Consider the following 15,802-nt stretch of genomic DNA (forward strand, 5'->3'; position numbering starts at 1 on the left):
ATTCTTATTAAAAATACTTTTGTGTTCATCAAAATTTTAAATTGATTTTTTTTTCATAAATAGTTATATAATAGAATATGAAGAAAGCAGTTAAGTTATGGCGCACTTTTCCTCAAAATTTTTATCATCACTTCTATAACTTGCATTTATTATGGCGCGGGTCATATTAAATCACTAACGAAAAGTGATAATGTAATAGCCATGAATTTAATTTCACTAGATTTTATGAAATTTGGCTGAGTGTTGCGGCGCTAAGTTTGGGGTGTTGCATTGTTGAGCTTGGGGCGCTGCAACGTCAAGCTCTCGGATTCTCTAAAATTTCATGTAACTTTGTGATGTTGGATCTTAAGCACTATGACACTATGTTTGAAATTGTATTTTTTAATAAAATATATAAAACATTATTATTAAAAACCCTAAGCCACCCCATCCCCTCCCCATTCATTCGGATGGCCCAGTGAGAGAAAATAGAAAAATTTAGAGGAAAAGGAGAGGGAATGAAAAAAGAAGAGAGTTTGGCATGCACAATTTTGGGCCTGGATGATGATGAAGCCTGCCTGACTCTCACTTTGGAAGGTCTCCGGGCAACCAAGGGAGTATCAGAATAGCTGTTTTTTTATTATGCTTATATTTCTCAGTTCAAGCTGGCAAGTCAACCTATCATTTTTGTTTATTTTTTGTTCCTGAAAGCTTTCTCTCTGTGTACGCTTTTACTTGTTCGTTATAGGTTTCTTTCACTTACACATGTAAACCTTTTAATTTTCAATAGATTGGGCTAAGCCCTCAATTTTCCAAAAACAAAAACAAAAAAAGAGAGAGAAAGTGAGGTTTGTTGCATCCTAGAGTATTCGTGGTGGTAGAGAAATATGAAGTTTAACATCTTAATTGCACAAAGATCCAGCACGCAATCAGATAAGAGATAGTGTGTATAGTTCATAAGAGACATCATAGTTTTTACATGGAAACCCCTGAAAAGAGGAAAAAACCACAAGGCCTGACCCAGTTTGAATGAATCCACTAGTATTTGCAATCGATTACAAATGACGCCCTTCCTTAGAAGAAGACCTTGGCTTGATGTCACAAATGTACATCATATAAAGCAAATTACATGGTTGGAGTTATAATAATCAACATATATGTGTTTATTTGGTTGGAAGGAACATAGTTGGCACGAGCAGGGGCCTGAAAGATCGTAGTTAGCAGGAGACCGATGTCAGAAAGACCGTTATCTGGTGATGGAGGTCGGAAGGACCATAGTGGGCATGAGACAGGGGTCTGAAAGGTTTGAAAGATCGTAGTTAGCAGGAGACCGATGTCAGATAGACCATTATCTGGTGATGGAGGTTGGAAGGACCATAGTCGGCATGAGAAAGGGGTCTAAAAGACCGTAATAGAAGGGCAATACTCCGAGAGGAATCTGGGCATCAAGTGGTGGCCCGGAAGAAGCCTGGGCATCAAGTGGTGGCCTGATAGAGCTCAGTGCCTTATGGGGTGGTCTGGTGGAAGTTCGAGCCTTATGTGGTGGCCTGGTGGAGCACAGGGCCTCAAGCGGTGGTCCGGTAGGAATCGGGGCCTCAGGTGGTGGCCTGGTGGAGCACAAGGCCTCAAGTGGTGGTCCGGCTGAAGTCCGGCCTCAGGTGGTGGCCTAGTAGAGCACAGGGCCTCAAGCAAGTGGTCCGGCGAAAGTCCGACGGAACTCAGGTGGTGGTCGAGGAGGAGCAAGGAGGCAAGAGCGATCTCTGATCTTTCTCTTGCTCTCTTGCTTGGAGTCCCTCTTTTCAAGAGAAAGGAGAGATCTATTTGTAGATTTCTAGAATGGCATGATCTGTAAATAGGTGAGAGATTAAAGGTAAATAGGAAGTGGTTGGATGGACGGTCGATATTGAATCCCTTGATCATTGACCATTTTTTAGACATTTGAAAATCTTAATGATGTTAGAATTTGGCAATCTTGAGCTCGTTGGATTTTTTTTGTTGAGTCGCTCGATTCGACTATAAGAATGTAATGTTTGGAAATCGTTTGGCAATCCAAATTGTGATTTGAACCTTCCAACAACACTTCGGGTCCTTGATTTGGACTCACTTGGGCTCGGATTGAGTCGAATTTGGTGTCGTTGGGTTCGTATTTCCAAGAGATTTAGTTGGACTTTAAGTTTGTTGAAATCAGAGTTTGGATGGTCCCAATTTTAATTTTGGAAGTTTCCAACTTGATTTTGCCTCTAGATTCGTGCCCGATGAAGATAATTTTTTTATGATGTATCAAGGTTTAAGCATTTATTTTTCATCGTTCTAGTTGTCATGAAAAGTATTCTGATTGTATTAGGTAATCTTAATCACACTTTTGTTTTCAGTGATTTTGAGTTTGTTCATTTTCTCCCTTCTGAAATCGATAAAATACTATACCTCTTGTTTTAGTAATTTTCCACCATGTAACTTTTGATATGTGGTATATATCATCACCACGAATAATTTGGTTGGTTTATATAAAAAATTTAACGATTGTTTTTGCAAATATGTCATTTTATTTAAAATGGGTAGTATAATATTGAGTATAAAATAATCATGAGTTAGTATAAAGTAGCTGAATATGAAATACATAACATGCATACATTTATTATTTATTTAGTCAAATATGCCTTTTTAACATACTACAGGCATGTTGATTAGTCTATTATAGTTGCATTTGGTGTAAATGATATTTTTTATTATGCTATATATGATGTGAAATATGTGTAAAAGTAAGAAAGTTTTGCTGAAAATGATTGATTGATTCAGGTTTGCTGGATATATGTCACCTTATGCAGGAGGGTTGGCCGACATACTTTCCTTTAAATGAGTTTTGTAGTACAATCCTAAGTCACATGAAAAGGGATGTATAAGAAGATTGACTAATGATGTGATATGCCAACAGACAAAAAGCAATGACTTCTTACGTGAAAGCCACTTAACTTGTGATATGAGATTGATTCATGAAAATATGAACGATATGATTGACATTAATTCTTGTAGGATTGGCCCACATGACTGTATATAAGAAAAACACCACATGTAGCTATATGTCATATCTTGCTTATATATGTATATGACATCAGCATACATGATAAATAATATTCTTGTTGAAATAATATGATATACACATGATATAGGATATGATTGATAGAAGCATATGACAAAACAAATAAGACTAATACAAATGCATACGATAAATATGAATTATATGATATACATTATACATTGCATTGGATATAAGACATTTATATATGATACAAATATATGTCTTGATAATGTACAATATGCATAGAACACATATAAAGCACTTGATTGATATGAAATATATACTAATACAAATGAAATGACATAAATTAAATCGTGCATAATCATGAAAAACCCGTTGCATTGTATTGGCATGATGAGTATAGGAATGATAGAATATACCAATTCTTTATATGACTATTGATCAATGATCATTAAATCTTAATTATGTTGCTTTTAATGATTTTTATAGCTCATGTGAAATGATGTTGCATTTATTGACTGATACATTATCATATATTTACATGATTAGACTGATATGAATTAAAAGATTATATGTATATTATTTCTACTAGCATACATTAATTGTAGTTGTAGGTTATGGTAACCCACTGAAATGTTATCTCACTCCATAGTTTTTACATGTTTGTAGGAAGGAGTCATGATCCAATGGAGGGAGGAAGATTAGGATTCAAATTTTGTTTTATTTTTTATATTTTAGTTTTATTCTTTTGTAGTTAAAGCATATAGAGAGATTGACTTATAAATTGATTGATCCCTTGGCTATTGTAAATTGAATTTTGAATAAATGAATATAATTTTATATATTTATATATATGATTTATAATTATTTTGACTAATTTTATTTGTAATAGTGAATTATTAGAAGCTCTCATAAATTAATTAAGAGATGAAATAAACAATTCTTTTAAATTTAAGTATTTGAGCTCACATATAATACCCTCCAAATTATCATCACTTAACTATGGCTCTATGCCCATCCATCCAGCCTTGATATGGCTCTTTAGGGGAATTTTATTCATATCAATAAACACTTTAATTTAGCAAGTCTAGCTTTCAAATGTTGTTTTTATGCTTGTTGCAGGCTAGAATAAAAGCGGCGATATAGTTAGAAAATTTTCGTCTCAGCATTGTACGGATATCCAGCACACAAACAAACGAAAAAATGTAACACAAAATTTTCACGTGGAAACCCAGGAAAAGGGCCACACCAGTTGAAGGATTCCACTAGTGTTTGCTTAGATTACAAGTGGTTGACTCATCCCTGAAATTGAAACGATCATATAACAATAATCAACTCATGGGTTGAAATTCAATTACAAACAGAGATAAAAAATCTGGCAACATTTGGTTGTTAGATAGAAACTCCGGCAGCAGTCGATGGTCAGGCATAACTCCGGCATCGGTCGGCTGCCGGATGAAAGTCCGACGGTGGTAGAGGATGAGTCTCTTCCTTCTCTTCTTGCTTCCTTGCTTCCTTCTCTTCTCTTCTTCTTTTCTCTTCTTCTCTTCTCTTCTCTTCTTGCTTGGGATCTCCTCTCAAGAAAAAATGAGAGGTCTATTTATAATTTTCTGAGAGTGGCATGACAAGTAAATAGGAGAAGGATTAAAGGTAAATTAGGAGTGATTTGAATGGACGAACAATGTTGAATCCCTTAATCATGGACCATTTAATGGGCATTTGAAGGCCCTAATGATATCAAAATTTGGCGAACTTGGGCTCGTTGGATTCGTCTCGCGAGCCGCTCGATTCGAATATAAGTATGTCACATTTGGAAACCGTTTGGTAATCCAAATTATCGTTTGAGCCCTCCAAATGCGCTTTGGGTTTTTTATTTAGACCCATTTGGCTCGGATTGAGTTGAATTTTGTGTCATTTGGTTCATATTTATGAGAAGTTTAGTTCTAGAGCAAGTTAGCTGAAATCGGAGTTTGGATGATTTCCAATTTAATTTTCAAAGTTTTCAACTTGATTTTTTCTCGAGATTCGTGGCCGATTAAGATAATTTTTTGATGATATAATATTCTACTTTGTTCTTCAGCAAAATTTGGATACTTCATTCTTGAATCTGTACTTCCGTGCGTTTCTCAGATCTTGGGTCGTGTTGATTTTACCGACTTCGCTTATATTTTGAATGCTACTTTGTTGTTTTCGCTTATTCTTTCTATCAGATAAACAGGAAGTTCTAGCGGATTACTTTGAAGACGACTTCATCCTGCGCAGATTTTTGTCTTTGCTGAGCTGTTTATTTAATTTCACAGCGTTTTTTTTTTTTTTGTTGGACAAAGTTATAGAATCTTAATTTTTATTTATATAATTGAGCCAAAGCTCTACTTGTTCCAAGAAAAAAAAAACTCTAAATTTGAGCAAAGTTCGATCAACTTGATCGGAGCAGAAATATTTTAACTTTACATATATAACAGAAGGAAGAATGGTGCAAAACTTTCAGACGGGGACGACAAGGACCCTGTTCCCGCCGGCGCCGCATGTCCGGCTCCTGGGAAAGATGAGACTTTCCCCAACCCCGACCTCGCCGGAGAAATAGCAGGGCCCGTCCTCGTCGATCCGCCCCACCGCCACGCTCCGGCTACGCCGAACAGCCTCGCTGTCGGCGATTGCACGGCTCTGAGAACTGACGCGGATGAGCTCGCGGAAATCCTCTTCACCGGAAGAAATCTGAGCGCTGCTGAAACTCCTAGCTTCGTCTCCGGCTGTGTAGGCGAAGCTCATCGTCTCCCCTCCAGCGCCGTAAGGAAAGCGGTTGGCGACGCTGTTCATGCTGCGGACGTACTGGTTCCGTGCGTGGCAGAGAGCGCGGAGAGGCGCGCGGATCACACGGCTTATTTGGTCGCCGATTCTTCTTCCCTGGTTTTTCATCGCCGCCGGTGACCTGTGCGCTATAAAAATGCAATCTTGGGGAAAAAAAAGTGAGATTTTTAGGCTTTGAATGAAGGAAAAGCCGAGGAGGAGGATTGCGGAAGGGCATTAGGGTCAGGGTTCTTTATAGGCTTATGGAAGTGGATAAGGATAAGAGGGGACTTAGGGAATTTGATGCCGTGTGAGAAACGTGGAGGAGGAAGAAGACATTGGAGGAAGGCAGCAATTCTTTTTGGAAGAGTAATTCTGATCCGATCGGTCGGTCCGAATTAAATGTGAATGTTTGTCGTTTGTAAATAGGAAAGATGAAATTACAAAAAAAGGCCTATTGGATTATCGAAAGAGAGAAAATGGAAATTATAAATGAAATGAATTGAAATTAGTTTTTATCATTATTTTTTAGTATTGAATACTAATTTTTTTACCAATTAATTAATTATATAATACTCAAATCAAATAAAACTTATTTGTTTATAACGACGTATCCATTGGGTAAATTATGTGGTATTTTAAATTTAAAAGTAGCACAAAATATTAATAAAAAAGATAGATTAAAATCGTTTTTATATGAGATATTATTTAGAAATGTTGTTAGATCTTCATTGAATTTTTTAATTTGTTAATTTCTCAAATTATTATCATTTTTTTTTCAATCTGAGAATATATTTTCAAAATAATTAATTTTATCATAGGATGAGCATGCCATGAGAGTGGGGATGAGGAGTTCAATTTTGATAATATTTTTTTAAAATAATATTTATTTTATTCTAGTTTTTTCTAAATATATTTTATGTATTTCTAAGTTCTTTAAACAAAAATTTTGGCTTTTCTTTTATAATGATGAGATTGATATTTATAAAATTGATTTGGATATTTATTCTACAACTGTGAAAATTAAATATGTTATGTTAGAGCCCACTCAAAACACACTGTTAAATATCAAAATATTCAATATATAAAAATATAAAAATGGTATGAAAATAACATATATTCATGAAATCTTATACTTGGTCATATAAGCTTTAAAAGGATTAATAAAATTATAAAGGATGGTCCTTTAAGAGAGCTGACAATCAAAATTTTACTAATAAGTTTTGATTTACTAATAAGTAAATCTTATTCAGAATAAAAAATGATCAAGAAACCTTTCTTAAGAAGTTAAATAGGCAAAGGAATCATCAAACTTGTACATTTGATTGTTTGTGGCATAACAAAGGATTGCTTTAAAATATAATTGTTGCGTTCTATAGTATTTGTGGCAGTAGAGAAATATAAAATTTAGTGTTTTAGCGTTATACAAAAATCCGGTACGCAATCAGATAAGAGAGATGGTGTAGCATTTATAAGACAACAAGGTTTTTACGTGGAAAACCCCTGAAAAAGGGGAAAAACCATGGGGCCTAGCCCAATTTGAATGAATCCACTAGTATTGCAGTTGATTACAAATGAGGTCCTTCCTTGGGGGAAGGTCTGAGCTTGATGTACATCTTATAGAGTACATTACATTGTGGGAATACAAAGAATCACTGTTGAGGTGTTCGTTTGGTCGGAGGGGCTGTAGTTGATGGGCGATGTAAGTTGGAAGAACCATAGTCGGCGAGCGATGAAGGTCGATAGAATCGTAGTTGGCGAGCAACGGAGGTCGATATAATCGTAGTTGGCGAGTGATGTAAGCTGGCAGAATCGTAACCGGCGGGGGACGGATGTTGGAAGGACCGTAGTCGGTGGGTGACATAAGTTGGAAGGATTGCAGTCGGTAGGCGACGTAAGTCAGAAGGACCGTAGTTGGCAGCTAAGGAGGACTCCGACCTTAGATGGCATTTGGGCAAAACTCTAGAGTCACTTGGAGATCAGACAGAATTCTAACATCACTTGGAGATTGGGCGGAGTTTCAGCGTCACTTGAAAGTCGGGAAGAATTCTAGCGTCCCGTAGAAGTCTGGTAGAATTCTGGCATCCTGTGGAAATCGGGCAAAATTCTGGCGGTGGTCGAGGAGTAGTTTCTTCCCTCATATTCTTCTTTTTTTCTTCTCTTATTCTTTTTTTTTCTTCTTCTTGCTTGGGTCCCCTCTCAAGAGAAATGAGGGGTCTATTTATAGATTTATGGAGTGGCATGGAACGTAAATAGATGAGAGATCAGGGGTAAATGGGGAGTGGTTTGGATGGACCGCCGATATTGAATCCCTTGATCGTGGACCATTTATCAGACATTTGAAGGTCTTAATGATATTGAAATTTGGCGATCTTGGGCTCGTTGGATTTGTCTCGTCAAGCCGCTCGATTCGACTATAAGCATGTCATATTTGGAAACTCTTTGGTAATCCAAATTATGGTTTGAACCTGCCAATAGCGCTTCGGGTCTTCGATTCAGACTCATTTGGGCTCGGATTGAGTTGAATTTGGTGTCTTTGGGTTCATATTTATGATACACTCAGTTTAACTGTAAGTTTGCTGAAATTGAAGTTTAGATGATCCCAGATTTAATTTTTGAAGTTTCCAACTTGATTTTTGTCTCGAGATTCGTGTCCGATCAAGATAATTTTTCGATGATATATCAATTATTATTTTTATGAATGATTATTCAATATAAGATGCACTTATTTAATGAATGAAATCTAATACATTTTCAATGTCTAATGAATTGTGCAAGTTATATATCCATCTTATTATGATAAGTGAACAAGTTATTAAAGGTGCTTTGATCTTATTGAAAGGGTGTGTATTTTAGCATTAAATTCAAGAATCATTTAATTATATGTGCTAAAGATAAAAAGTGATAAATTAAAACTAAGGCTTCATTTGGGATGAGTTTCTTACAGCTTCTTAAAGTAGCTTATAGTACATAAATTAAAAAATTTTGTACAAAAAAACTGCTTTAAGAAGCAATAACAAAGTCATCTCAAACAAAGTCTATGTTCAAAAATTTGCATGCTTTTTAGTATTTCAAAGACAAAAACATAAGATTTGTTATACAATCTTTAATTAATGAAAGTAAATGCAACTTTTCTTGAAGAAGATTTTCTGATAAATTTTAAATCTCAATGTAAGATATTACTAAAAAATTTATTAAATAAATCAATCACAAGAGAACCAATACAATTGTTGTTGAAGGTCAATAAGACATCACATGATAAGGAATCTTTATAGCTTTGCACAATATGAGGTTATTATATTACCTTCTCATTATAAACTTCATTGATAAGCATGCATTGATGTATCGGATGATCATAAAAATGCTCCATTGATATATAAGAATGAACTAATTAAGGATCCTAATAAAGAGAAATCTCAATAAATCATGATATGTGCTCAATGTACTCCAATTCATTTTAAGAATTTGTAAACCTTCCTATTGAGGTAATATTTATATAATGTAGATGTATCTACAAGAAAAAAATGGGTGCTAATGAAAAAAATTGAGACAAACACAGCTAGGTTAATGACATAGGATGATACTTAAAATGAGAAAATTGATTACGAAGAAATTTCTCATTTGTAGCTATGGTTAAATTCGCTCATATCCTTTTACTTATTGCCACATTTTATGATTATATGGTTTGGTGAATGGATGTCAAGAAATTCTTTTTGAATTTTTTATATGCAATGCTGAACATAGTCGGCTGCTATTTGTCAAACCCAAGATGGATTTATTGGTAGTGATTAAAAGATACTTAGATATCTTAAAAAATAAGAGATTATGTGTTTGTGTATTTTGGAAGTAATTTCATTTCTAAATGATACACTAATACTAACTTCAATTAGATTGAGATGAACATATGTTTAGCTTGCAGTTTACTTTGAGAGACAGAGATACAATTTGGAGAATGGTAAACAATCATGAATTTCTAACACAATTATTGAAGTTGAATATATAGCTTTGTAATTTACATAAGGAGTTAAAAATTCTTCGAAACTTAGAAAAATCTCTAATGCTATTCGATGATAATAATACAGCTATATCAACAACAAAAGAAACTATAAATCATAAAAGATCAAAGAATATTGATAGAAGTATCATTTGATAAGATATATTTTGAAAGAGTATAGTATAAGATATCAATATAGAATATAACATCTCAAGTGAACATTGCTAATCCAATTTTCCTAGGCATTATCTAAAAGATCTTTAAATAAATATGAAGAAGGAAGGAGATTATTTACTGATCACATATTTAAAGACAAGATTTTACATGTATGAATATTTTTATTTGATATGGCATTTCAATATCATATTTAATCTATAATTACTTATGTAACTGTAATTCACTTTGTAATTACATATATATACAAAGAAGATTGAATTATCGATAATAATTGAAAATAGTCGGTAATAATTAAATAATTACAAAAAAATTTATATTACTTTTATCTTAAAACAATTTTAAGATATTTTTTTAGGCATATTACCGAAACTAGTAACAAGATATCATAAAATAGGTTTTTTCACATAAATTGGCTGTCATGGTTGAATCCTATATTCAATTAGAGGATCCATAAGTTTCACGTCATTGGGAAAGTGAATCTAATTTAAAATTTAAAATTTAATAATATTTTTAGTTAATGAAAGCTCTGTAAACCTATTGATTATAAGTAAATTAAGTTTTTATAACAAGAAAAATATGGATGACCTTTTTATGAAAAATACGGATAGGATGTTCTAATGCATTTTACATTAGAAGGGACTTCATAATCCTTAAATTTATGATGAGATTATTGTAGACTTTAGCTATTATATGTAGTACTAATATTCACATAAATTCAAAAACTTTTAGATTAGGGGTGTAAACGAGTCAAGTTGAGCTGTGAGTACCTGTCATATCGAGCTAAGTTTGTTTAGTTCTTATTGAACATGAGCTCTACTCGAGCCCATTTACTAGACTCGAGCTCAGCTCGTTAAAAAAATTTAATCCTCGAGCTCGCTTGGAAAGCTCAAACTTGACTTGATTGTTAGCTTGATTTCTTAGTTTTAAATTAAAATTCTATATTTATTTTAGAATTTTTATTTTTAATATAGAGTTAATTTAAAAAATTTCAATATATCAAAAAATGCTAATTTAATTTAATTTTTAAATATATACTATGTTAATTGCGCAACTCAACCGAACCAGACTAACTCAAGCTCGAGCTTATTTAACATACGAGTTTGAGTATATACTTCAGTTCGAACTCGTGGCTCGATAAGCTCAACTAGAGAGCTCGTTAATGAGTCGAGTTAGAGCCGCTTGGTGGCTCACTTACACCCCTATTTTAGACTATTCTAACGTGAAACACATCATGAAATCCTATCATTATTTTTCTTTTCTTTTTTTTTTTCCTTAAACAAAAAAAAGGTCTCTTTACTTCTATATATTGGAAGAAGCTGTGTTGAGGGCATTAAAATGTCTACTTATAAAATCATCATAAGTTTTATTTGAGTATTGCTTCTTAAAATATTTTTTGGAAAGAGTTTTGAAAAGAATTAGGTGTTTGTAGATAAATATTTTGGTCGAGTAGCCAAGATGCTTGGGAGAGTAACTTTAATAAGTACTCGACTTCATCGATCCTTGCAGCGAATTCAAATGTCAGAGTATTGGGGATTAAGAAGGTCCATCTTTTAGGTTGGTCATTGAGTTTGAGTTTCAAACAAGTAACGTTTTGGGTGACTTTTTAAAGCTTTAGAATATATATTTGAAGCACAATAATTCCAAAGTTATTGGTGATTTTATCCAGTTCATATCAATAATTTGTCAAATTTGGCTCAAGCTCTTATGATGATTTTACCAAGATGATCCAAACAAATAATAGATCAAATACAAAATTTAGAAATTTAATTTTATTCAAATTCTACTCCATCGTGATATAAAAAAGGATGTTTTGAGTCTCTTTTTTTGCTTTAATTTTATATTATATTGTATTTTATTTATGATTTAATATGAATTAAAAATATGTTGTTATCTTAAATTATTTTATTTTTCTCGAATATCATATAATTCTATTTAATTTCTCGACTGTTCAGAGAGATCATCAACTTTAATGTAAGGTTAACTTTCGGTGGGCACAGGGTTGGATAACGGAGGGAGCCAGGCTACCTTGTCATGGGCAAGGAGTCGGCTCGTGGCAAGCATGAGGTAAGTTGGTAGCGGGTGCAAGGTTGGACAATGGTCGGTGCTAGTGGTGTAAGTGAGCTAAGCTGACTTGTGAGTCACCTCGAGCTGGACTTATTTATGAGTTCGCGAGTCAAGCTTATTGAGTTCACGAGTCGAGCTCGAGCTCATTTATTAAACAAGTTCGAGTTCGAGGTGACTCGCAAGCTCTTGGTGGCACAAATAGCTATGAATATTTATTTTAAATAATTTTATAACTGATCGAACTCGAGGTGACTCGCGAGCTCACGTGCCAGCTTGAATAGCTATAAATATTTTTTAGTTTTTATTACATATGAATATTATTAAAAACTAATAATAAATTATTTAATCCCGCATAAGCCTAAATTAAAACTTTCTAATCAAATCTCGTATTCCGCTCGAATCGCGACAACGTGTGGCTCGAGGCTGACAAACCGCACAAGGCGGAACATGGTTACGCGTGTGGACTATGGACTCGTGTGTGGACTGCTGGTGCAGGATTCAGAGTTCAACTTGTGTGGGGAATGCTAGTGCGGGAGTCGTGCTCGACTGAAACTGGGGAAAAGAGTCACCCAATTTTTTGACGTGATTGACCATTTTCATCCGCGTCTGGATTGGGAGACTCTTTAATACCTCTCCTCTTATGTTTGGACTTTGGACTCAAATAAAAATATGATATATATTTGTATATAACTGTGTCTATTATATATAAATTACAAAATAATATATTTAATACATACAAATTTATATACATAATAATGCACTATATACAAAAATATATATATCATATTTTTATTAAAGTCTGAACTTAATTCTACGTCCAAAATCCGCAAGTAATAATTTCTGAAAGAGGTGGTTAAAACAAAAAATTGGGAATCTTCTAATTCACTTGAGGCATAATACACTGAATTATCTTCCCTCCAAGAGCATTACCAACTTTTACTTGATCAGGATCCTCTCAATCCTCTTCTTTGTGGGAATCTTAAGAAAATCAACTCTGAACTTGCCTTCTATGCCTCTTTGAGGGCTAAATGGATCATACAAAGAGCCAAGGTCAATTGGCTTAAGCATGATGAGGAAGATCTTAAGTTCTTATACTCCAAGATTAAGTTAAGGGCATCTCACAATAGATGTATTCTTAATTCTTCGATCTGTGGTAACTCTCAAAACGTGGATTTCAGTGGGATTGTTCATTATTTTCAAAACCTTTACAACTCCCCATCTTCTCTTTTTCAAAATTTGGACCCTTTTCCGCCTGGAAATTTGTTGCCAGACTATGCTAAGGACATTTTGGTCTTGCCTGTAACCAATGAGGAGATTAAAAAAGCTATTATGGCTGGTTGTTCTTCGTCTGCTCCAGGGCCGGACGGGTATAATGCAGAATTTTTCAAACGTACTTGACATATCACTGGGATTTCTATTTGTCATGCGGTGAAGTCTTTTTTTAACAAGAGCTACCTTCCTGACAGGGCTAAAACCACTGCTATTGCCCTTATTCCCAAGAAAATTCATGCAGATTCCATTCAAGACTTCAGGCCTATTTCCTTGTGTAATGTATTTCACAAGATTATTGCCAAGATTCTTGCTTCCAGGCTTAAGCCTTTCATGCCTTACATCATTCATCATAGCCAAGCTGCTTTTATTGCTAATAGAGTTTCATCAGATAACACTATTCTAGCATCTAAAATACTTGGTTTTATCTCTAAGACTAGTAAGAATAGTTTTTTCTGTGCTAAATTCGATATCAGGAAAGCTTTTGACACGGTGTCTAGGGAATTCCTTTTTGCTAGGTTGGCCCAAAAGGGGATTCCTCCACTTTTCATACATTGGATCAAAGCTTATTAATGACATTAAATTCTCCATGTGTATTGAAGGAGGCCTGGAAGGGTTCTTTAACTCTTCATCTGGTATAATACAATGTTGTCCATTGAGTCCGTTTCTATTTTGTTTTGTAATGGATGCTCTCTCATGTCTTATTGATGACAACAATCAGGTGAATAAGTTTGAAGGGTTTCATCATGAGGATTTCCATATATCTCATCTTACCTATGCAGATGACTTACTTGTGTTTGGAAAGGCTGAAATTACCAACTGTGACAAACTTATGAACATTATCAACCTATTCTCCTCCTTCTTTGGCCTCCATCTTAACCTCCACAAAAGCTCACTTCTTTTTCATCCCTCAGCCACCATCTCTTCCTCTATATCACAAGCGCTCCACATTCACAATTGCTCTACCACCATTCCTTACCTGGGTATCCCAATTGCTTTGGGGAGAACCAAGCTCTCTCACTTTTCCCCACTCCTTGATAAAATTACTAATCTGCTTTCCGGTTGGAAAGCCAAGCTTCTTTCTTTTGCAGGTAGACTTCAATTCATCAAATATACCATCACTAATATTGTGGCTTACTGGATTAGAGGATCTATTATTCCTAAATCTATTTTAAAGAATATTGACAAGGCTTGCTCCAAATTTCTTTATCATAGTGGGGACCATTCTAAGAGATTGCATCTTATATCTTGGAGAAATACTTCCACGCCTTTATCTAAAGGAGGCCTTGGCATTGCCTCTCTTAATGCTCTAAGGTCTGCTTTCAATTGTGAGACTATTCTCAAGATCTACAATCTAGATTCTCAACTCTCCATATGGTTCAAATCAAGGTACTCTTCTCCCTGGAAGCCTTCCCCTCGGAATAGCACTGGTTTTTGGAAAAGCCTACAATTAACGGCTAATCTGTTTAAAAGCAAATTTAATTTTAATATCAATGCAAATAGTTCCATTGCAATTCTTTGGGATCATTGGTGTTCCAGCGGCACTTTACTGGATTCTTTCCCAAATTTTGTCTTAAATACTGACATAAAGGATTCTACTTCTCTTTCCTACTGGATGGATGGGTCTTCTTGGTCCCTTCCAATTTCTCTCAGCTCTCAGATGGTTGATTTTATTATCTCCATTCCTATTGCCATCAGTTGCAGTAAACATCTTAATTGGGAGAATAATGAAAATGCTACATTTAAGGATTTCTATAAAGAATACTTTGCTTATGAAAATGATGTTGACTGGGCATTTCTGATTTGGCACAAAAAACACTCTCTTAGACACTCTGTTTATTCCTGGATGGCTCTCTCTAATGGTCTCAAGACATCTGATGCCTTGAGTACTAGGAATATTGTTATAAGTGATGCAACTTGCTTCCTCTGTCATCTTCACCCTGAAACTACGGTTCACCTGCTGCTTGAATGTGATTTCTCCTTTCAGGTTATTAGTAAGCTCATTCCTCAATTTTCCGGATTTCTTCTTAGACCAAATCTTGCACAAGCTTTTCAGTTTATTTCTGGGATGGATATTACAAAGGATGTTAAGCTTGGGCTTTTATTGATTTTAAATGTTTATGTGTATTTTATCTGGATTGAGCGGAATTCCAGGAAACATAATGGCAGGATTTATTGTGTTACTACCTTAGCTAAAAAAATTTCTAGTGTGGTTTACCTGAAGCTTGATAGTTGGAAATGTGGAAATATGATAAAAGAAAAACTCCGGGTGAAGTACCACTAACTAGCCTTTTGCTGTGGTTTATCCCCTCGGCTAGCTGCTTTGTCATTTACGGGATGGTGAAATTGGGATTTGTTTTTTCTGTGCGGAAGTTGATGAATGATGGTTTGCTGGTCGATGGTCTCTGGCTGTACATTATTTATATAGTTGGACTGGTGCTGGAAGTCGTTTGTTATTATGGCAGGATTTGTCTCTTGTCCGGAAATGCTGGTGG

The 15,802-nt window shown here is 34.7% G+C and overlaps 1 protein-coding gene across 1 annotated transcript; it reads right to left on the minus strand.

The window, feature by feature from the left end:
* Positions 1-5,326: 5,326 nt before the first annotated feature.
* Positions 5,327-6,031, minus strand: LOC110115460. Its single transcript, XM_020848703.2, has one exon. It carries the CDS (start codon positions 5,930-5,932, stop codon positions 5,501-5,503), a length of 432 nt encoding a protein of 143 aa, XP_020704362.1. The 5' UTR covers positions 5,933-6,031; the 3' UTR covers positions 5,327-5,500.
* Between the last annotated feature and the right edge of the window lie 9,771 nt (positions 6,032-15,802).

This window comes from Dendrobium catenatum, unplaced genomic scaffold (genome assembly GCF_001605985.2).
Source record: "Dendrobium catenatum unplaced genomic scaffold, ASM160598v2 fragScaff_scaffold_1483, whole genome shotgun sequence".
In the NCBI taxonomy this organism is placed as follows: domain Eukaryota; kingdom Viridiplantae; phylum Streptophyta; class Magnoliopsida; order Asparagales; family Orchidaceae; genus Dendrobium; species Dendrobium catenatum.